The sequence below is a fragment of the Theobroma cacao genome, chromosome 4, assembly GCF_000208745.1.
Source record: "Theobroma cacao cultivar B97-61/B2 chromosome 4, Criollo_cocoa_genome_V2, whole genome shotgun sequence".
NCBI classification, from domain to species: Eukaryota; Viridiplantae; Streptophyta; class Magnoliopsida; order Malvales; family Malvaceae; genus Theobroma; species Theobroma cacao.
This window is the reverse complement of record NC_030853.1, coordinates 29,385,735-29,409,997: the sequence shown is the minus strand read 5'-3', so window position 1 is coordinate 29,409,997 and position 24,263 is coordinate 29,385,735. Positions and strand designations below refer to the sequence as shown.

Sequence of the window (24,263 nt, the reverse complement as noted above, 5' to 3'; positions counted from 1 at the left end):
TCTGTGTTTTTTTTCTTCATTGCTTGAAGGCTGAGGCATATATTACAGATTCAGACATAACTAAGCTGAGAAGGTTATGCTTGGTTGAACATTGAGACTTGAGATAATGGCTTATGAATAGATACGATTTCATAGTTGAAATTCCAGTTGCAAAAATCTATATCCTTTGATGCATGATTACAACTAGATAGGCAGTTAAGCCAATTGAGAAATGCCATCAACTTCCAACAGGAACCGTGCAGGCCAACTCATCTTTGTAATTAACCAACTATAAAGGGACAATTTTTTTTATCTTTCCCTTGTCAAGTAATCAGTGATGTGAAAAAGGTTGATTTTTATACTAGAACTAATTTAAACCATGCTTTGATACCTTCCCTAATAGTTTTAACTATGTCAGTATGTAAAACATATACTTGGTATGTGTTTCCCCAAATATAACTACAACTTATGTATCAAAACAACCTGCATTGATCATGAATGGATACGTAAATGTTAAATCACAAAAATATGCCATTTTCCCTTCTTTTTTTGAACTTTTTCCAACTCTATGCTAGATAACCTAAGATGTACAAAATCACGTCCAATATCTAATTTACATACAACAATTCAGACATGGCTAACAGTGAAAAAAAATATGGCCTTAAAGCTGTTTATCTAAAGGGTTCAATTGGTGCAGATTCTTCAAGAAGAGCAGCAGCCTCAAAGCATTCAGCAGCCTCTAGGGCTGACGCACTAGCATCAGCCTTGTAGAGCAACCCCAGATTGTACCAGGCAGCAGGGTTTGTTCTGTCAAGTCGAACTGCATCGGTCAGAAAGCTTCTGACTATGGGCATTGATTGGCCACCAAGCTGTCTGAGGATGCAGGCAGTAGATATTAAGCTTGGAACATGTGTGGGTTCAACATCTAATGCCTTCCTGTATGATCTCAGAGCTTCTTGGTGGAACCCCTTAGCTTCATTAAGTAGACCTAATAAAATCACCAAGTTTTAGACATCATAAGGTGGACTGGTATGTCTGAAAATGAATTCACAGGAGAAACCAAAGTTTACACTAATACAAGATGAAGAGATAAGACTTAAATAATTCCAAGCAATTTTGTCTTCCCAATTCTTCTGTGAAGAAGAGCTCTTAACATGCTTTAAGAACAAATTGAACCCATTAGATTCATCAAGTCCATAAAGAAGCAAGAGTTTTAAGAACAAAAACTGCCAGCAAAATGATCAAGAACCAGATTCACCAATAAGAGATACCTGTAGAATACCATCTAGAAGCGGAAAAAGGACTGATAGCTTTAGATTTTGACAGACAGACCTCAGCATCCCTCCATTGTGACAAGCTGGTGTACACGTTAGCTAGATCATGCCATGTTTCCATTTCCAAGCTTCTATCCCACTTTCCCTTAGTCTGTGTGGAATAAAAGAGCAATTTATCCAAGAATCATTTAACGGACTTCTGGATCTATGAGTTACATGCTAGTGAATTTCTCTCTCTCTCTCTCTCTCAATATGATGAAAGCTTTCCATGGTTACACAAAACACATGGATGATGTGGTTAATATCATTTGCTACACCAGTGTGCATGAGGATCAGAACCTATAACACATTCTCGTTCCTATTGAATCGTAGTTATCATATCAAAAAGTACTCTGTTTTATGCTACAATCCATTCAACACAAACGGAACCCCTTGCAGATTTTAAGTTGCTCAGATTAACATGCAACTTTCTCACACTCACACCAAAAACAAGCATAAGGTTTCAAATCTTTTTTACTTTACTTAGTCTGATGTTTTGCATGGCTCTAGATTTCAGGAGGACCTATGGCACAGTAAGCCACTTGTTTGTTTCAGAACTGACATGCTGGAATGAAAAAGGTGAAAGATGCTCAATAATCTCTTTACCACTTGATTGGTGATAGTACTAACCAATAGACACTTAAGGTTACTATAAAAATTGATGAGAAACTAATGTACTTATCTCAAAGTGTAGAGTTGTTCTATCAGTTGCAGAGGAAAGTCAAATTATTGATTTTTCACTTCCAAAAAACTTCAACCAGATTCAAGTTTATCCTTATTGGCAAAATTCAACTTCAAAAGAATAAACTTGACCGAATGGTATGTGCAACCTACCTTTAGAAGTTTCTTCCCAGCACCTGAGCTTTTATACTGAACTTGGAGAACAGCAAGAAGATGAGTGTATGTCTCAACTGCATTTTTTAACTGGTTCTGTGCAATCTGAAGTTTAGCTTTGGTTCTCAACAGTTCTCCTTGGTCCCACTTCCCACTTTGGTCAAGAGCAGCATTAATTACTGTCTCTGCATCGACGAACCGTTTTTGAGCAGACAATATCCGAGCCAAAAGGACATATCCTTTAACACTAGACCCTGCTTCAAGTTTCAACAGCTGCTTTGCATAATAAAGTGCAACATCCAACTTCCTCTGCTCAGCATTTTCTAGACAAAGATGGAATACAATGTAGGGATCCCTTTCTGTCATCATCTTTTCTGCAGTTTCCAGCACCTCAATTGTTTCAGACTGCTTCAAAATCCTCTCAGAATCAGAAGAAACCAACCTAGATTGAGATGACAATAAAACTCCCAGTAAGCAGTTAGCTTTGCTCACCATCTGCCCACATCTCCCGTTCAATCCAGAAAGTGCTTTGCGTGCCCAACTTATCCCTTCTTCAATACAACTCATATTCTCCCCACAAATTTTTGAGGCTAGCAACAATTCCAGAATGCAGTCTGGATTGTCTCTGCTATTCAAAAGATTCCGCAAAAGATTCAATGCAACTATGTCTTCGCCTTCCCCATAGTAGCAGAGAGCCAAAGTAGAATATCTTTCTTTTCTGTTCATGATCTCTGGATGCAACTCTTCAACCTGATGAGCTATGGCTCTTAGTTCCCCTGAAACAGATAGAGCAAAAGCAAGATGATCCAAGATTGATGGATCCCATCCAATCCTTTTGAGAAAAAATTTTCTCAGCAGAACTAGTAATAAAAGAATAGCCTCTTCTATGTTGTTTCTTGGCACAAAGGAACCTTCCATCTGCGAACGGAGGTTTGGAGGGCTTGCATCGGCACCACTGTATAAAAGCAACACTGCAAATTCCTTTTCTAGTTTTGATTTGGTTCCCATATCAAGATTCCAGTAGTAGAGGAGAGCCCGCCGGTACGACAAGATAGCTTCTTGGGGATCCCCTGCAAGTTTCCACAGCTCAGGAAGCAATTCAACAGCTTTGTTAAGAATTTCCTGTAATTTACAATCTGTAGAGTAGTTGTCGGAAAGGCCCTCTGGCAATGCAGATTCAACATTGTCCAAAATAACTTTGCATGATTGAGCAGCTTCTGTAAAAATATCAGGAAAAAACATATAAAAAGATGACTATGCAGTGATTCTTTTAGCTTCAACATGTGAAAAGAAGTTAAAGGGCATACCTCCAAACCTTCCAAGATGCTGCAATGATTTTGCCTTCAGAAATATAGCTTCAAGAAGTAAGCTAACAGCATGCATAGACATGGCTGGAGCAGCATCACTTTGAGAGCGGCGCCGATTTTGTTCACATCTTCTAGCAAGGGAGACTTTCATCTTGGAAGTCACAGCAGCAACATCTATTCCTTCAAATACATGGAGTGCCGCTTCTATATTTCCTTTTTGATACTCAAGCCTTCCTAACAATGCCCTTGCTTCCTATAAATTAAAATAATCTCTTAGCTAAATCTAAGCACTGCAAATTAGTATGCAATGGATATTGCCTGATAGTTACCCATTCTCCCATATCATTGTGAAGGAATTCCTTTAAATGTCAAAGATTGAGAGAGTGTAAAAGGAAAGAGAACTAAAAGCAAGAAGACAGGAAAGGTGAAAGCCAACAAAGAAGCGAAATTTAGATGTAACCAACCTCGTAGTTTAGATAACCACTCTCCCGAAGAGATGACTCTGCTTCTTCAATATTGCTATTGTCAACCTTTGTTTCCGCCATCTCACCAGGTCTAGACGAGTAACCACTCACTGAATAGTCCCGAGTCGCTAGGGACTCAGAAGAAGCAATAGTATCATCAACTCTTATCTGCTGTCCTGACCAGATGCACTTCATCATCTTCTGAAACCTCTCTCGAACACTGAATCCTCGCTTATTTATCCAATCCTTAATTGCCATACCGTTTTGTTACACTTGAAATCCTTCAACAATAGCATCAACATAACCAACCATCCAAAATTAGGAGCATTCCAAGAACATAAACATATCATAAAATGTAAGCATTAGCACCTCTGATTTGTTATCAGCTTGTGAATACAAATTAAACCGTCCAGTAAACTCAGGAGCCAGAAATGCTCAATCATCTACCCTAAAATGAAAGCAAAATTATCCTTTGCATGCAAAAGAAACATAGATGAAACTCTTGATAAGAGATTTAAACCAAATTTTAACAATTTTCTAAATACTAGAAGCACTTGAGCTCTAAAATTATGAACCCAGAATCCCAAGTCAAAATCATATGTTGCAACAAGAAAAACCCACCTATTTTCCTGCAACCCAGGTTGAGAAAACCATCATAACCACCCAGTTACTGGGCTTAAACAGCCAAATTTCTCATCGAAGATAAAAGAGTGCAGCAAAATAACAAAAAAACCCAGAAAATTCAACTGAAACATGCTGATTCATAGCAATCCACACCACAAAAAAAAAAAAAAGAATTAGAATACCGTGATTTGAAAGGTACAGTTGGAGGTAAAATACAAGTGAAAATAATCACCCATTACATCATCATACAAAAGAAAAAAAAAAAGACCAAATGGGGTTAAAAAAAGCTAAAAAAAAAGTACCTTTTCATAGCCAAAAAATATTGACTGAGCCCACCAGACACCCACATCACCGTGCATCTCCACAATTCACCCAAACAACGAAAGTGTCCTTAATTTTTCACTCGCACAGCAAGAATCCAAAGCAAAGTCTATCAACCTTTTTCCCTCTCCTGTTTACCTTAGTCTTGAACTTTTATGTTATTTTTCAAGTTTTGGAGTTTCTTATAGCGAAGGCATGAGTGTAATAAATTATGAAATCTAACATTGTACCAGCTGGTTCTTGCCTTAAAGATGTGACGGAAAAGGGGGGTTTTCATTGCTGAGAGTAATAATGAATGTACCATTCAAGAATTCCTTTTTAAATTAAAATATAGAAAAGTCGGTTTCTTGAAACGGATGTCCCTGGCCCAGTTTGAAATCTTCTGCCCATCTTTGTCAGTTGCTGGCTCCATAGTCCATGCAGGCTCTCTCTCTCTCCAGCTCACTGCCAATTCTCTTTTCTTTTGAAACATAAATAAACCGTGTCTTTGGTATGACAGAGTTTAGCTTATTACCTGAAAAAACAAATTACCAAGGCAAAACTTGTTATGGATGTTGTTCTGTTGCTTTGGTTTCAATCCAAGTTCCAACCATTGCTTTTGCAGAAGATATAGAGTAAGACAAAAGTCAAATCTAGTGTAGCATTCCTTTTTGTAGTTTACTCAGTAGTGAAGAACGTGTTCCCAGCAAATGATATGGTAAGCTCCAACCTGGCTGCAGCTTACTCTCTTTAGTCTTCGGATTAGGTTTGAGACCATCAAAATTCAAAAGTGGTCCAAACTCCCTTCCACCTCAAGCTTCTCTTTGCCCAAGAAAAGAAGAAAAGAAAGAAACTTCCTTTATGCCTTTCCCCTTCAACTCAAACCCCATAAGGAACAAGTGTATATATATACTTTTGGCTGTTTTTGGCATGAACCCAGATTCTGCTGGATAACACTTTGGGATTTTTCTTTTCCATGTTATTGATCAGAACTACAGAATGGAGAAAAATTGAGGCAAGAAGTGGTAAATGTGATGAGTCAGATGCTACATTCCAGCACAAGAGAAGTGTATATCACCTGTATGCCTGCAACTGCTAGCAGAGGCTACCTTTCTGGATTGTAGATTGTGTAATCTATTTGCAAAACAGCTGACTTCCACAATTGCAAAGAGCTAAACAGGATTCAAAGTTTATGACTCAGAATGAAGGGTTTGGAGCAATAATGTCTAACTACAAATTTTCTAATATCAATATTGAAACCTAGTTATAAGGCTAAACCAAGATTTACTGTGTGGATTAACATGATATTATGTCACATCATATATATTGAACCATGCCTTAAGAGCCTTTTTTTCCATCATTAATTAAAAAAAATGGTACTATTTTTTTGTTTATGGCTTTCCTCCTCACCCACAAATCATGCATGTGCTAGCTGACAGCTCAAAGCTGTGACAATACTTCCAATTAATTCCAACATTGGTTATGTGATAAAAGTGCAGGTTATAATTTGGCTTCTGCCAAATTTAATGATTACTGTCGACTAACAACCATTCAAAGCCCATACTTGTCTGCAGAAAGGCAACTACCATTAATTGTTACTTTTGCTATTGTTTTGACCATTATTGTCTTTTTCTCATCTGGCTTGCATTGCAAATGTAAGAGCAAAGTGTAAGCAATCTATTAGATTATAGCAATTCATTGATTTGTTAAATATGATTGGTTTACAAATTACATTACCGTTTCTGATAATAAAAAGGTAATGGCTGAAAGAAGAGAGATGATGCATTAGTCATTGAATTAAAGGTTCAGAAATATTGTTGATATTTTAATGCTTTTGATTTTCATTTTTACAACAATTCGTTAACCTGACTGATCAGAAAAGCTTCGTCGTATATATGTATTGTAGAGGGGAGAAAAGAAGTAACGAGGGCCATAACAAAAGGAGGGTACATGGGATTTGGAAAAGAGATTATTAATTTATTATTGCTATTATTTATATTGTAGTATTTCAACTAAACCGTTCACTTGATTGTACAAGAAAAATGACAACATTCAATCAAACACGCGTTCATATTGGACTAATAAGAGCAATTTGATCCATGCATGCATGCATGCATCGTGGAGCTTAGCTTTAGTGGTGTCCACCTCCGCCACCTCCAAAACCACCGCCACCTCCAAATCCACCACCTCCACCTGCACCTCCACCTCCACCTCCACCAAAACCACCACCACCACCAAAACCGCCACCACTTCCACCTCCTACTCCACCTCCAACTCCACCACCTTTGCCAAATCCACCTCCTGCACCACCTCCAGCACCACCACCAGCACCGCCACCGAATCCACCACCTTTTCCAATCCCACCTCCAATGCCACCACCTTTACCAAAACCACCACCACCACCTTTTCCTATCCCACCACCAATTCCGCCACCCTTTCCAATTCCACCACCAATGCCTCCCCCTTTACCAATCCCACCACCAATTCCTCCTCCCTTACCAATACCACCACCAATGCCTCCCCCTTTGCCACCACCGCCGCCGCCGCCCTTTCCAATGCCACCTCCAAACCCACCACCCTTGCCAATTCCACCACCCTTTCCAATGCCACCTCCAAACCCACCGCCCTTGCCAATTCCACCACCACCGCCTCCACCCTTACCAATCCCACCACCCAATCCACCACCTTTTCCTATTCCACCACCACCGCCTCCACCCTTGCCAATCCCACCACCACCTCCACCACCTTTTTCTATTCCACCACCACCGCCTCCACCCTTACCAATCCCACCACCAAATCCTCCTCCTTTCCCACCTCCACCACCAATTCCACCACCGACACCTACACCCCCGCCGCCACCCAGACCACCTCCACCTTGCCAATCCCACCACCACCTCCACCACCTTTTTCTATTCCACCACCACCGCCTCCACCCTTACCAATCCCACCACCAAATCCTCCTCCTTTCCCACCTCCACCACCAATTCCACCACCGACACCTACACCCCCGCCGCCACCCAGACCACCTCCACCTCCAAACCCACCACCACCTCCTCCACCAAAACCACCACCTCCACCAGCTCCACCACCAAAACCAGACCCACCTCCGGCACCAAAGCCACCTCCCTTTTGGCTACTTAGGAACTTCTCTTCCTCGTTCTCTTTCGTACTCACTACATTTCTAGCAACCACATTTACTACAAACACATTAAGGCAAAGCAAAGATAACAGAATAACTCTTTTAGTAAACCTTACCATTTTGTTGGAGTGATGTGCTTCGTTCAATGAGAGCTAAGCTCAACTCAAGTGCTATTTATAAGGCCAAATTGGATTGCATTAAATAATCTCAACAACTAACCGTTCGCGGCATTTAATTCCCAAACAATCCTAGCTACAATTATCAAATTATATGCGATATTTTGGGTAATTTTGTTTTGATTCTATATGCGAAAATATGGGTTACAGTTGCTTTATCTGATCTTATCTGACACCAATTGGCAGCCAGCTCACATGGTTAGGTTTTAAATTGCTCATGTAAGATCAACCTTCATCTTACATACTAAACCCTAAATTCATTTCAACGACAATTACTAGATAGTGTTTATGCCAGGCATGGCATGGCTAGCATCACTGAATTTTTTTACTTTTGTTCCCATGCTTACCCCATCAGACCGACCTTCAACGTACAAGAGTCCCTTTTTCTTCATCAGATAAGCAAGGGAGACTTGAATAAGTAGAGGGAGTAGGGAGTTCATTTAATAGGTACTGTGTTTAGCAAAATGGCAAGGATAGCTTGAAAATTAGCTTAGTTCGTTTTTCCCATTAACTAGATAATATATTTATGCAGATTGATATATTATGATGAGAGGACCACAATGTCAGATTTTCTGCTATTCCCATTGAAGAGCAGAGGAAAAAGAGGAAGCAGTGCAGACCTATCGCTCCGTGACATGTATCATATCCATGCCTTAATGCCTGCCTCATCTTGACTGTAAATAAAAGGGCTACCTAGTAAGAATCACCGGCCGTTGGCCGTCTAATCTTTGAGTAGAGTCTAATCATTATTAATTGCTGGTATTGGAGGGAACTATGATTATAAATCTTCAACAGATGAAGATCCAACAGCTGCAATATCTGGAAGTTTATTCTCAATACCATAATTTTAATCATTGCATATGAAATTTACTTTCAATTATCATTGTTTAGGTCCCTAATTAGGTGGTTATAATTAATAAATTCTCAACCTCTATCTCTCAACTATCCAAGGTTAATACTATCATATTTCCTCGAGGGAGACATTAATAATTAATTTACTTCATATTACAAGACCTTACATCAGTTTCCCTTTTAGTTAATATTCGTACTTTTCAAGTGTCCTATACTTCAAGTACATATATATATACATATCACGAGATATTCGTGTTCATAATTAAAGAAAGTCTTAGGCTCTCAGCTGAATCTGAAAGCTTCTATGTTTAAAGGAAAACTAGCCGATGATGGAGCATTGACCTATGTTTCAAGTTGTGTGCAGCGAACAACTAGTCACATTATATCTATGAATGCGATGACCCTTTTGATCAAAATCAGAAATATTATACAAATCACCGAGTCCAACAATAAGGTATGGTGGCAGCTTATTCCATGCCGGTCCATCAACAGCTAGCAACCTATGGATGTATTCAACCATACACACAGAAAAGGAAAAAATAAAAAAAAGCTTTTCAACCTTGGAAAACAAAAACACGTTAAATTCTCTTTGGAAAAAAAAAAATCATGAGTATAGACTTCGACAGTACATAGCCATATATTGATTAACCTTCTGGTCTAGATTCAATGGGAAAAAAATTGCATGCAGTATACACATGGGGGTCCAAGCTCAACCAACTCTTGAAAAGAAAGAAAGTGAAAATGATGGTACTAATCTTTAATTTTCAGAAAGATTTCAAAGCCAAGTACTTAGTTGTTCAATATGTACGCACCATCCATGTGCTTGGTAGATAGAGAATTTATTGCATGTCAAAAGGGAAGAAAATTAAGAAGATTTCTTTGAGGTACATGACCCTGATATCTGATCGGTTTCTTCAAAGGAAAAAGATATGGAGGTAAATGATTGGTATCTGAAACTTCTTTCTTTACATGTAATATTGGAAACATGCCATGTTCCCTCTTGGGGATTATTTGATATTTTTTCAACTTGTGTCCCAAGGCCATCACCGACAGATAAATGCGAAGGGTTTTTGTCAAAAGAGCTGGTGGATCAACTATCCCATTAATTGATATTTAATAAAAAGATAATGATATTTGCCATATTGTCTCATTTGTTTCATTCAATTGCTTCATTTTACATAACTTTATATGAGTGAACTGTGATTATGTGAATGATAGGCTCACAAAGAAACTTTTTCATATGAATTGTTGAACCGATTTATTAAAGAAGCTATGATACGACGACTTTAGATATATGCAAAAAATTGAAACAACCTGGATGGTTGATGAACTGGTTTATCCATGGATGACTTTGCACAAGGAAAGTATATATCGGGGGGCATTTGATTAGTTGTATGAGGAGGATAGACCATGTTAATGGATAAACATTTTTCTCATTTTTATTAACAGTACTACCTATTATTTTAATGTTAACTTCATTTCACTATCTCTCCGGCCATTTGCCTATGACGTTTAACTACTTTGAATGCCCCCACTTGACTACAAGCCCATGCTCCAAAGTCCAAAGTCCTCTCCCTTGCGTCGGCATTGGTTTGATGCCTATGGCTTTTCACACTCAACCGGCTCAATTAGGTTTGGATCTGTTGAGAGTGTTATCTGCTTGTAGTGGTGAGGAATCATTTAATTAAGTATATGTCTCGCTCCCTCTCTCCCTTGCCTCTTCCTTTGAGTAAAGGGATCACGTATCGGTTATTGACTTTCAGCAAAATAACTTTGGGCAAAGAAGCCCACAAATCGCCATACCCAAAACTAGGTACTTTCATTGGACTATAGAGTTTAGATCCAAGCCTTATGGAAATGACCTTTCCATGGAGACTGGGTTGAGCCTGCCTCACCTTTCATGGTCAAGCAATTTCAGCCTATGGTGTGCGCGGGCTGGTGGCTTTCCTTTCATGGAGACTGGGTTGAGCCTGCCTCATCTTTCATGGCTTCATCAAGCTCAACAAACTATCACCAGGACTACAATGTGCACGAGTGGACAAGAGGGTTAAAGGGTAAGAAACTCTGAATTTAAAAGAGAACAGCTTGGTAGTATAATTTCATATTACACGTATTTCTCTAGAATAGTTGGAAGCAGACAATTGCTGCGTTCTTCTTACTTAATTCATGCACCTTGTCCTCTTTTCCTTCTTTTGCTTTTCTCCCCCAAATTGCTTGTTTTTGGAAATGGGTTCGAAGGCCACTACCTTACCTGGTTGACTAATAAAATAAATAGTCCAAAAAGCAAAAGACATGAACGTGGAATTGGTGGCAAAGAGCATAAAAACTCCACCAGGATTAATACTAGCTAGTATTTATTTGGCTATGTTGATAGTGCCTTGAACTTTTCAGGACCTTTCCATGTTACCCATCAACAGATTCCAGGTGTTCGCTTCTTCTCTCCCCCAAGAAAGAACAACACCATTCAGAATCAATCAAAGAACTTTGACCCAATTATAAAAAATCGAATAGCTTTGAGGGAGAAAAAAATTGGGCAATCAATGGTTATTGTAACTCTCTTTGAACCATCATGGTAAAAGACATTTCATTCTTATTGGTTATGGAGCAGCATAATTGGTTCCACAAGGGTTTTGTGCCCAAAGTCAACCCTCTATACGTATCGTGGGGGACTGGATATGTCTAATCTTGGCAACTGATGTTGATTGCCTAACCATTCTTTGTGTATCGTCTTCACATATTCTATCCATTAGAGGAGAGAGAGCACTTGAATTGAATAAGACAATTGAGATTAACCTAACTGTACATAACTTTTGTGGGTTGATAGCCATTGGGCATCCCTTTGTCGATCACGATGGATACCCAACAAAAAATTACGAGTTGCATATTAAATTCAAACTCTAAAATAACCCTAAATTAAAGATATAAATCGACAATCGATAATTTTTAAATTTTAATTTTACGATAATATATTTTATTGATATTGATGATAATCACATACACAATTTGAAATATATTAATTTTAAAATGTCACTCTGAAGATTTCTTTTTGAAAATCAATCCTCCTTAATTCTAGAATCAACAAAGTTTTTATATATAATTTTGAGTTATATAATCAAACCTAGAGGTCCCATTGTCATATTTGCTTTTTTGATTTCTCCACAAAGGAAAGAATTGCCTAAATTGCTAAAAAGTTTTCCTAATCAATGCCCACAAAGGAAATTAATTTAATATTGCTAATGATATAGAAATAATGATGCTCAATATCCCAAATATCAAATCATGTTAATTATAAATTAAATAGTAAAAGAAAGGGGTTGGACTTAGTATATACTGCACGTGGGTTATGAATGAGAAAAATTCTGCATATCTTGGTCTTGTTGGAGAATTTATCCTTTTAGACATAGTGCATGTTTGGTTTAGTTTTTTTTCAGTTTATGTACCTCTTAAAAGTAAAAGTCAGGTCAAACATTATTTTATGAAAATCTCTTCAAAAAAAGTAATTTTTTTTAAGAACAAAATTTTTTTAAAAAATAGCTTAAAAAAAACCTCCAAATAGGAGCTTTTTTTTCCTCTTCTTTTAAAAATATAAAAAAAAATTTATTTTTGTTCCAAAAATATCCTCATTTATTAAAAATAATTAAAATATTACCCTTTCAAAAAAAAAAGAAATACCTTCTATGATAATTTTAACAAAAATTATAACTTATAAAAAAAACTTATAAAAAGAAATTTACCAAATAATTTTAGCTTAATTTTAAAAATTATTATTTTTCATAAGAGCTTCATAATAGCTTTTAAGTTAAAAAAAAAATCAGGCCAAACAGGCTCATAAAAAATCTTTTTTATAAAATGGCTAATTTGTTTTAAATTATGCCCCTTGTTTAATATTTTGATGGAAAAAAATACAAATAGGTATTATTCCCGATATATTAATTTGTGAAATAATATACAAAATAATTTTAATATATAGACATAAAAAATTTAAGATAGTTATTAATAAAGTGATCATCGAATCTAGTAGTGACCAAAATAATTCGTCATTTTTCTAAGAATACCAACCCCTATACGTCCATAAAATGAGTAGGGTGACTCTCATCTCATCGTACTTATGAATTTAGTTCAATTAAGAGATATTATTAATAGTTTGCTTGTTTGTTTTTAAAATGTAAATATGAATTTTAATTATTTATATTTGATTTAATCAGATATTATCCCATTCCATGAGTTGGGTTTTAAGGTTTAAATCAATTCTCTATCTTTCTTTTTTTTTTCCTCAAATTAATTATATTTTCTTTTCCTTCTTTTATTGGTACCGATAATTGGAATTTTTATGTCATATTATAAGAATAAATAATTAAAAATAAATAAAAAATTATGTATTTAAGAAGTTGAATAATTAATATAATGTTTTTTATATTATTTGTTTTATTAAAATTTATTATACGAATTAATGTCATTTGACTCGTAATATCACGGATCTCACATTAATAAGAGATAAGTGGATCTTAGGTGTATAAGGATAAGTCTTCTAACACCTATCTAACATACCTTTTGGATTGAAACATAAATTTCATAATTTATAGATTTACTTAAACTTTGATTCGTGATATATGGTATCAAAACAAACTTGAATCTTTAACTTCATGAGAGATATAAAAGTCGAGATAAATATGAATTAGTATGAGAGTCATTTTCCTTCACGAGTATGCAACAAGTGTGCAATTGAAAAAGATAAAATGTTATAATATTACATTAATAAGAGATAAAGTGAGTTTTGAATATATATACATGAACTTTCTATCATCTATAGGATATATTTTGTAAATTAAAACGTGACTCATAATTTATAAATTTACCTATATTTTATTTTTAAAATTTAAAATTGTACGCTGTCTGAGGACCAAATTTAACCAACTTTAAATATTGATATAAATTATACAAAAAGTGGGAGTAGGGCTACAAGAGAATCCTACTCAAAGGGAGAAATCGTGTGACGGCGGTTCGAAAAAGTTAACACGTCGAATCCGGTAAGTTGATGACAGGTGTAAGGCTGAGATTTTAACAGATGTAAGCTGCGGAAGGCGTCGAAAAAGACGGGTGATCGTGATTTTGTGCGTCAGCAGTTACCCAGCACCGTCCCAGGATTCTCTCAAATGAATAATTACCCAATTGCTTCATTCCATGTAATGACCATTTTCTCCACCCTTTTGTTTCGTTTTTACAAATTCACTCGAGTTTGAGAATTCTATTTTGCAACATAATTTAATAACTCCCAAGTTTTCTTGACTTTCACATTTAGCTTAGAGTATGAAAAATTGGAATGGGAACCCAAAAAAATATATTTATATATATATATAAACTTAATAAATCAAAATATGATTTTATCCGAAATTATCTTATTAAATCTTTAAATAATTGAATTCAAGTTTTTATCCATTTAACAAATATATTTGCAAGATTTATTTCTTTTCCGATTTTCAAATATTTTGTCAAATCTTTCGATATATTTTTGTTATTAAATATATGTATGGGAAGTTAAACATAATTAGCGAGAGGAATGATACCTTGATTGTCTCATATCCAAAATGAATTAAGACATAAGTTATCTTCACCATTTTCACTTCACATATTTGCATACTTACAAAGTTGGTAACACTTAATAGGCTATACACATAGGGACAAATTAAGAAATGTTCGTACGTGTTACGTAACCGATAAAATTTTTATCACAATGACAAAGCGAAGCATAATTAAGGTGTGTTTACTTGCTTTATGTAATCCATAAAATTTTATTTCAATAATAAAGCGAAGTTTTATACTTGTAGATCAATGTTTAAAGATTGCTATGCATGGATTTGATTTAATTTAATCTTATATTGATTTTATTCATTCATTTTTTTATATTAGATGAAAAAGCTATGTTCATATTTGTTGGAGGTTAATTAGTTATAATTGTAAATATTTATTCATAAATGTAATCACAAAAAAGGATATACGTTATGTTAAACATTTTGTTTATTTGATTTGATGGTAACCAATTTTGTAATTTGGCATAATGTCATGATGGGGTTCTTGAGTTCAAATGGTTCCATCTCCACTGGCAGTGCTTCAACTTTTTCTTAGAGATAATGCATAGAAAAAACAGAAATGCTTGTAACACGAGGATGACATTTTCTTTTTGCCCCTTTCAGTGCCACTAATTTACATGCAAAACGCCAGAAAAACTCAGTCGTTTTGTGCGGTGAGAGGAGGATAATGAATCCTACCAAAAGGAAAGAGAGAAGGATAATAAAGAGATGGTCCTCACAAAATTTGATAAGCATGAATTGAGCTTTCTTAGGCATTGTCACACATGGAATAGAAATTACCCAAATAATTGAATAGAGCTCCATGAATGTCTCCATCAGTTGAGCCAAGTAAAACTTAATTAACTTTTCCATATACTTAAAAACTTTCATGAAAGTGTTTTTTTTAAAAAAAAAAAACCTTTTATGAAAGAAAAGTTGAATTTTTTTGCAAAATTTGAAACTTTTATGTTTAATGACTAATGTAATGAGTCACGAATTTCGTATTAGTAAACAATAAGATGGGTTTTAGATTTATAAGTAAAGATTTTATTTATTTTTAGATTGAAAATGTGAATAAATGATAAGTCATATAAGAGTTTATCAAACTTTTTATCAATATGGGAGTTTTCATTAGAAATATCAATATTGAAGTAAATTTAAATTAAAATGAGTTTCTCTCTTATAAAAAATGGAAGAGCCAATATAATGAAAACATTGCACACTTAAATAAGGAAAATGTCAAATCTTTTTTAATTTAATAAATATACATTCTGAGTTAAAAATATAAATGTACGACAATGACACCATAATGAGCATCGGCCAAAGACGGATGAAAAACTCTTAAACGTTAAACTGGCGAAGGACATTTTCGTCATTCTGAAGGCCAAAATGGCATCCCGGTATTTTCCCCAACAGCAAGGGTCAGTTTTAAAGGACCCCTATCATATATATGTTTTGAGTACTCAATTCTTAGGTATTTCTCTTATTTTTCTCTCATTTCTGTTCCTCTCTTTCTCTGGCCTGTCTTTGCTGTTTCTCACACTTCGCTTTGTAACTTCTTTCTCCACCATCTGCCGGCGGCTCCACCGCGTACAACGGCGTACGTACGCCCAGATCCAAAACTGTCTCTTTGGGTTCCCTGTCACCTCTGATTTTCCATCTCCAAAGTCTCTCTATTTTTGATTGTTTTTCTTTTCCATTTTTATTAAAAAATTAATTTAACGAAATATTTTTATTTTATGGGTTCTGTTTTGAAAATGTAAATGACTGATCTTCTGGTTTTATTGTTAAATATTTTTAAAGTTGGGCTGTTGAGTGATTTCCCCTTGTGGACGTCTTCGCTCGCTTGTCAATAAAGATGATTTGACACTTCTACCCAAAGCAAATTGCATTTGACGTTTTACCCTTAACGGCGAGTTAACGGCTTGACAACTGCTTACGTGGCATGATTTGAGTGCTTTTTGATTTTTCAAAAAGAAAATGAGTCATCACTCGCGTAGGATTTTGACACCTGGAATCTCAAGAAAGCGTAAAGAGAGAGAAGCGTTTTATTCCTTTAAACCGTCCACTCCGGTTCAAGCCTCGGTTTATACCGGTCCAAAATCCCCGCCCTCGCCAAATTGTTCGAACCGGCTTTTAGCTGGCTACATGGCGCATGAGTTCTTGACGAGGGGAACATTGTTCGGTAAAAAATTCGATCCGGCTCGAGCAGAGGCGATTCCAATAATCGGCTCATTTGCCGAACCCAGAAAGGCTAAGAAGGAAACCGAGCAGAATGCTAAAAAAGAGAGCCAAGGCTATGCTGAGGTGGCAAGCATTTTGAAGAACGACGGGACCCACATCCCGGGGATTGTTAATCCTACCCAACTGGCAAGATGGATCCAGATGTGAAAAACTCCATAAAATGGGATGATAACGTGGCACGATATGACTGGCTGAAAATTCACATCCGACGTAATTGAACGGAGCACCCTCTCTCTCCGACCCCTTTCGAGGTGGTGTGTCCCGGTCTCATTGAATCGTCGAAAATCCCTGAAGGCTGAAGACAAGAGAGACGAACCCATTTTTCCTTTTAATGTTAGTTAATTTATGTTTGGTTTCTTTTTTTTTTTAATTTTGTTTTGTTTTTATTTCGAACTTTGATGTTGATTTTGCGTTAATTTAATGTATATATTAAATCATGAGAGAAATTACAACGTTTACTGAAATATGCATGGGATGAATTTTATGAAGGTGGACTGACTATCCCATGGGCAACAAATAGTTAATTATAGCACGTATTTGACTGTGTTTTTATATATAACCTAAGTGTTCTTGACCGCTACTTTTGCATGAACTTTGAATGTCTGGTTCACGTGCCTCTTGCTCTGGCGGAAAACTTTGGCTAGGCCTTGATTTTCCTGAATTATTCTATATATATTGCTTAGTCATTGATTTTCTCTTAGATGTTTGAATTTATATTTATTGTTAAGATTAATAATTCATGGATATAATTAATATATAATATTATTGATTTGCTAGTTAGATTTTTACACAGGTTACTAGTTAGGGTTAGACTATAAATAAATTAAATGAAAATTTTGTAATTATATACTATTAGTCATTGATTTATGCAAGAACACTTTACGCCACTAACCCAAATTTGGATATAAATTATAAAATTTAGTTTTTATAAATTTTAGTCAATAATTCATATTAATTATAAATAACTAATAGATAGATAACAGTGTAAAAGTAATTTATTAATTTGAAAGGTTAAAAGAGAGATTTAGGTGAGGGAGATGATCCTAAAGGATACATTTTTCTCCTTAAACCAACTGATTAAACATAAAGTTTAACAATAATTAGGGTTTAGCTATAGTGAGACTTTATGTTCAAGGAAACTGTCTTTTCAAGTTTGCAAGAAACACCCACCCCTTGCTCTCTAAGCAAAAATGGTGTAATAGAAGTTTTAAAGAAGAAAGAAAAGAGGGGGTCCTTTTCCAGTACTAGTTGATCATAACTTGAATCATTTCCTAAGGATTATGTGTATGAAGGGGGAGGGGGGGCTTTCCTACGGACTCAAATGGTGTCGTTTTTCATAATCTATGCATGTGTATCACATTGTTTTCAGTCATTATTGGTGATTGTGTGTTTGGACTGCAGCTTCCTTTTTCATTTTCCTGGTCATTTCTTTGTCTCCAGCCCCCCACTTACGAAATTGCTAAGTAGGTAGTTAGGTTTAAGCTTCTTTTACAAGGAGTTTGGAGTGTAGTCTTCGAAGTAATCGAAAGAAACCAAAGCCATTTTCCATTATACGATGTCTCATTCCTTTTTCTAGTCCTAAGTCCCCACATTGACAAAGCCTCCATGACCGATGAAGTCAAGGCGAGGAAGGGGTCAGAACGTACACTGATAAGCCAAACCATTTTCCATGGCTTAGTTTTCTGCTCATGCTTTGATTCCTTTTGCTCCCTGTATAGCAGCTGATCGTTGACAATAAAATTTTCCTAGGAACAATACCGTACATAGTCCATGGTTTCTGATGATTGTCGTTTCCAATATGGCGAAAAAAATTAACTGTATATAGTTGACCTATGAAGTATTGTTCTCGTCAAAGTAACAATAATATGCTATGCCTTAACCCGATGTAGGCTAACATAAATAAAATTGTCTTGTTTAATCCGTTTCCTGGAATGAATTGTTTCTTGTTTTGCCAGAATGGAATGAATTGTGTAAAAAACAGACCAAAAACTGAAACCTGCATCGTCTAACTATATATTGAATACTCTATGGCAACCACATAATCAAACCTACTTCAGAATCCTAGTACATTAGGAGCCGTTTTAGCACTAAAATGCAAGCCAATTATACCAGTGGGAAGCATTGCCCCAAATAAGATATAGTTCTACAGATAGAGAAATTAGATTTATTAAGAGAAAAGAGAACGTCTGTGCCATTCTACTACGCCTTCTTAATTGCAACAGATCTTGCTTTCAGGTTGAGGAAGATAGCCCTGAAGTTAACAAGCGGAGCACACAACAAAGTTAGATTAGCATGGAATAAATATGTTGGAACCATCATAGATTAAGCAAGGTGAAACCAAGTCAACCAATGAAAGAAAAAGGAGAAGATTCAATGATATATTCACATAAATAACATGTTCCTGACAACCAGAAGAGAGTTTCCCAGAAAATGGTATGCTTGCAACATCTGCAATAAATTTGCCAGTATTTGATTTGCTTTTATGCCTAGTCATATGTTCACATTCCATTTCCTAGACTTATAAAATCAATGCATGGATTGAGTGATGATAAGTTTACATACGGATGGACTTATAAACTGTTTTCTTTTCGCATCGATGATTTAGTAATGACAAGCTTATTCTACAGATGAGAAAATTGCTTATGTGAAAAATAACTAGTAGACTGATAGTGTGGGAGAAAATGCTGCGCTGAAGGATTCAAGAGCTCACCAGCAGGAGGCAACAAAGCTATGAAACAAAACTCGGAACTGCAGAGGCATATACTGGTAATTTATCCAGCCAACTATCGGCCAAAACTGCAAGTTATAACATCATATCTGTAGTGTTAACTAAACCATACAGTTAATGAGTTGCTTGGTACTACAAAGATGGTTTCTTTTCCCATACCTTCCATGCAGTCAACTGAATAGTAGGGTAATCCTTTCTAACTTTACTTCTGACTAAACCCCATGGTCTTCCTGCAAATACCATAACAGAGCATTAATTTATAAATAAAATGACAAACGATGAACAATGTTAAATGGTCTTTACACAGCATACTTTTGCAACCCGCTCTGACAAGAGACATCACTTAAATTTGGGTTCCTATGATAGGGACCTACACTGAATTGGGAAGAAATTAGAGGGGCATTTATTGCCTATAGACCAGGTTAAAGTACAGAGAACTGGGACCCAAGTATTTTGGCACAAGCTTAGCAACAGCATACCATTAAAATTGATAGTTTCTTGAACTTGGAACTAGGAAAATTCACCAATTAGTTTTGGACTAGTTGTCAATCCAAGTTATGAAGAAAATAATATCAATTAGCTTTGGTAGTTTTGCACACAAGGAGTTACAGAAAGAGAGGTATGATTCTCTTGGTCAGGCTAATACACGATGATGTAAGCAAGCAATATAAAATTGATCCAGGATTTTGCAGCAAGCCATGGGAAGCAGGACAAATATCTCCAGTAAAAATCAAGCTATAGAAGATCAACCCATTTCACTTTAACAAGGTTGAACTGCCAGGTCACTATGATCCAACATTACAATTGGATCAAAGGTCAGACACAAACAATTTTGACATTACTGATATGTAAAAGAGAGATAGCAACTAGAAGACCAGCACCAACAAGAACAGGAATGATAATAGTAATGCCAATAATAGACACAACTTGAAATGTTCTAGGATCACAAATTGAAAAGTTAGACCTACTGCAACTCTAGCAAAATAAAGCTCACATAGTAATGAAACCATTATAGGTACATCTTTTGCCTTTTTTTGGGAAACAGCAATTGCTAGAGTGAGAATCAACAGAAATCATAAATCGGAAAAGGCATAGATGCTTCACGTGAGGGTAGTTATGACTTGAATAACATATTTTGAAGATGCACAAACCTTCAACCACCAATCCGTAGTACATCATGAAGAAAAAGTTGTTCCAAGGGGAAGAAGTCAATTGTTCCAACAACACCTGTAACAAGCAATTAAGCAGTAATAAATACCTCCATTAATCCTCAACTAAATTTGGGACAGAGGCTACTAGCAGTCTAGCACTGCAGAGACTAGCATAAAACTTGTAGGTAAAAAAATAAAAAAATAAAAAGAAAACTCGAAATCACAAGAATTAAACTGTAAAAAGTTACACAATTAGCTAATGAAGTCAAGCCATATGAACACGTTTACCTTCTTTGCAACAGTTTTACTGCCTTTCTTTCCCCTGAAAATTATGTCCATCAGTTTGTGAAGGAAGTGTCCAAATGGTCCTGAATAGGCAAAGCCATAGAGCTGCAAGAGAATTCAATTTTAATTTCACAAAAATCAAATGACTCTTCATTTCGTTGCTAAAAAGAAGATGAAAAAGAAAGAAATGGCTTAAACTTATTATCAGGTGATTTCACCACTTCAAAAATGCAGACAAACATACGTGCCTTAAACTTAACTTAAGGTCCATTTCCTCCTAATTTCTTGGCATCCTAACGGGAAACTTGGGAGTGATATCCAACCACACATAGAAAAATGAAAACAAAAAAAAGGAAAAGAAGAAATTAAAAAGTCAACATACCATGATAAGAAGCAATCTTCTCAACTGAAGCCTTTTGACCCCAGATATCTTTTGAGCAATCAAGTCACTGCACCCAGCTAAAATCCCAGCTGTAATTGCCTGCAACCCAATATCAAAATCAACCAAAAAAAAAAGAAAAAACTCAAACAACTGAACTTAACAAAAAACCCCATAATGAGGCCAATGAAGCAGCAAAAACTAAAAGAAAAAGAAACAAAATTGAAGCAAGAATTTAACAAAGTAATCATTTTCAAAATATGGGTATTAATCAAGCAGAGAAAATATGTTACTACCTTGGTTCTAAGAGGGTGAGCTTGGAGTTGAATAAGATATTTTCTCCATGCTTCTTGGGCAATATCTGACATGGTAAAGAAAGAGATCAACCCTCAAAAACTCTTTCGTCTTTCTTTCTTTGTTTCTAAGGGTAACAAGAAGTTGATTTTCTCCTCTGTCGATGGAGTTCGATTGAGGGGTTTTAAGATTTTTAGGACACAGGACAGCTTACGAGAACAGAAGGGGATCTGTTCTACAATGACAGCTTGGCTTTTGGTGGTTGCGTACTTGAGTTACACATGCTCAAGCTGCCGGTTCTCGTGGTCAAAGTCTTAGTGCACGTATTTTCCTCATTGTTTAAAGAAAGTTCCTCTCATTTTCATTTTTTTTATTGAAAAACCATTTTAAAGTAATTACATATCCAAGCATTGAATCTTCTTTCTTCCAACCCACCAATCAATTTTAAAGTTTTTTTTTTTTCTGTAAAAAATGAAAGTTTAGATAAAATTTTCTAGATTTATGTTGCTATATACTTTTAGTCTATTGTTTCTTTATAAATAGATAATGGTGAAAGTCACCATAAGTCTCTCCACTTTCTACGTTGACCAAGTCTTTCTTACATATAATAATTATGTATAATAATATTGATATGATATGATAGATTATATACGGAAAAGATTTAATCTTGATTATGGATGATTTTTTAATAATTTAAATATTTGATTTTATCCAATATTTTGTTAGTTTAAGATTTCTCTATAATAATCTATAACGGGAAAGATTATATCTTGATTATGATAATTATTATAATAATAATTATATATTAAAATAAAAATACTTAAATATTTATCTAATAAATTGATACGGATTATAAATATTGTGATTAGGGTATTTTAAAAAAATCGATTTAGTGATAGTTAAGTTATTCTTAATCTAAAAGAGTTAAATTCGAGTTTACAATACTTGTATAAAAAAATATATACATTGAGTTCTTCGAATTCAGTTTTTAAATTTCGCTTTGCACCATTTTGACTTAATCTAAAAAAAATAAATCTTTTTATTCATCGAAAATAAAACCTTTTACAATAAACATGTAAGCAATCGGTTTAATCTCCTTTGAGAAATTGGTGCTCATCGCCGCATGGTAGGAGGCCTGCTTGGAGGTGGAGCATTAGGGGGTCCAATCCAACCTGTAGTAAACAAATATAATAATTTCATCAATTCTTGACACCAAAGGCATATATAAATGGGGCGGATCAATCCAGGATTTTATATACCTCTGGATGGATCAAAGCCTCTATTTTTGAGCTCTGCATGCTCTTGGCAAAGAGCACATGCCTCACAGCAAAAATGAACACAGCAGTCGTTGCAAGGCTCTGGAGGCAATCCGAATTTGGCTCGCAATTTCTCTCTATACACACAGGAGAGCAGGCAGTGACATGAACACAACATCAACAGGCCGTATACACAACCTTGTTTAATGCAAGCTGTACGAAAATATAACATCAGAAACAACAATGGCAAGATCAGGAACCAAAGGAAATAGTTTTAACTTTGGATTGAATTCTTACAGCTCTGTCCTTGATCCACAATTTCTGCAATTTGGCCGAAGGTGATGCATGGGAGCCAGCATGTTATGCAGCCTGCATATATAGCAAGTAGTTGAAAAGCAATATAAACTTAAAACACCATTTTTCAAAGCATCGAAATGAGCTCGATGACATACCAAGTGGTAGACATGTAATTAATTGTGTTACATGTGTGTATATACGTGCGTGCTAATAACTTACAAGTGCCAATGTCTCCAAAGTCGCAGAGGGAGGCAGACCATTTAGGAGGCCGGGGACTATTGAAAATGTTCATGTTTCCTGATCCAATGCGAAGATGGTGATCGTCAGGTACAATTTTAGGAATGCCAATGATCCATCCATTTATAGTACAGGGCGGCATTGGCAATGGCAATGTCCATGGACACCTTCCAAATTAATTTTTTAATTACCTGTTGAACTTAATTTTAGCATAAATATATCTCGATTTCCATCTCCGGCTGCCAACATCTGAATGCCCTTTCTCTTATGGAAGGATGTTGTACAAAGCCAGATTATCTGCCGTCTCACGTCTGCCAATCACAGTAAAGTAAGAATAATATTATTTTAATTATTACCATATTATTCTTCATTATCGGCTACCAATAGGACAATATACTTAAAAACACAGTTTAAATTTATAGTTTGAATATTCTTGGAAGCTAAGAACAATTGATTATATTTTTGGACAGTGGTTATTGTCTTAATTTATGACGGGAGATGTTATCAAGGTGTTTATTTTATTTATCATTGATTTTTTTTTGTATTAAGATAATATCAATAATAATAACAAATTTATTTATTATTTTTTATTAATAATTTCCAAAATTTAATAATTTGGTTATTATTATATTATTGAAGAAAGCTTAATATTCTTCTTATTAAGAATTAAAAAATCAGAATCTTTATTAAGTCATAATAAAGAAAAAGAAGAAAACAAAGGAAGGTTGCAGGCTGCAGGTTATGGTTGGCTCTTGGGTTGGATATTTGGGAGAGCTTGACAATTGGGCCTAGCACTGGTGCGTTTTAACAGAGTAATCTACTTGGGGTTGGGGCAAT

General features: G+C 35.5%; 5 protein-coding genes across 9 annotated transcripts; 1 reads left to right on the top strand and 4 right to left on the bottom strand.

Moving 5' to 3' along the window:
* LOC18603266 lies at positions 449-5,129 on the bottom strand. 5 transcript variants are annotated; one of them, XM_018120226.1, is made up of 7 exons: positions 4,519-4,690; positions 4,267-4,345; positions 3,898-4,178; positions 3,434-3,686; positions 2,127-3,343; positions 1,251-1,404; positions 449-967 (listed from the first exon to the last, which is right to left on the bottom strand). In XM_018120226.1, the coding sequence occupies exons 3-7, from the start codon at positions 4,153-4,155 to the stop codon at positions 651-653; spliced, it is 2,199 nt and encodes a 732-aa protein (XP_017975715.1). In that variant the 5' UTR covers positions 4,156-4,178; positions 4,267-4,345; positions 4,519-4,690; the 3' UTR covers positions 449-650. The 5 variants fall into 5 exon arrangements, with proteins under 5 accessions (XP_017975715.1, XP_017975714.1, XP_017975713.1 ...); XM_018120225.1 differs by having other exon boundaries at positions 4,267-4,340; XM_018120224.1 differs by lacking the exons at positions 4,267-4,345; positions 4,519-4,690 and adding an exon at positions 4,824-5,129.
* LOC18603265 (glycine-rich cell wall structural protein) lies at positions 6,614-8,130 on the bottom strand. The gene is made up of 2 exons (XM_018118821.1): positions 7,854-8,130; positions 6,614-7,623 (listed from the first exon to the last, which is right to left on the bottom strand). Exons 1-2 carry the CDS (start codon positions 8,077-8,079, stop codon positions 6,953-6,955), a joined length of 897 nt encoding a protein of 298 aa, XP_017974310.1. The 5' UTR covers positions 8,080-8,130; the 3' UTR covers positions 6,614-6,952.
* Positions 16,033-17,333, top strand: LOC18603264. Its single transcript, XM_018118724.1, has one exon. It carries the CDS (start codon positions 16,536-16,538, stop codon positions 16,944-16,946), a length of 411 nt encoding a protein of 136 aa, XP_017974213.1. The 5' UTR covers positions 16,033-16,535; the 3' UTR covers positions 16,947-17,333.
* Positions 18,696-21,942, bottom strand: LOC18603263 (peroxisomal membrane protein PMP22). The gene is made up of 7 exons (XM_007035130.2): positions 21,639-21,942; positions 21,346-21,444; positions 20,967-21,068; positions 20,679-20,754; positions 19,687-19,757; positions 19,510-19,595; positions 18,696-19,050 (listed from the first exon to the last, which is right to left on the bottom strand). Exons 1-7 carry the CDS (start codon positions 21,708-21,710, stop codon positions 18,999-19,001), a joined length of 558 nt encoding a protein of 185 aa, XP_007035192.1. The 5' UTR covers positions 21,711-21,942; the 3' UTR covers positions 18,696-18,998.
* LOC18603262 (cell number regulator 10) lies at positions 22,750-23,481 on the bottom strand. The gene is made up of 4 exons (XM_018119361.1): positions 23,409-23,481; positions 23,190-23,261; positions 22,896-23,105; positions 22,750-22,808 (listed from the first exon to the last, which is right to left on the bottom strand). Exons 1-4 carry the CDS (start codon positions 23,479-23,481, stop codon positions 22,750-22,752), a joined length of 414 nt encoding a protein of 137 aa, XP_017974850.1.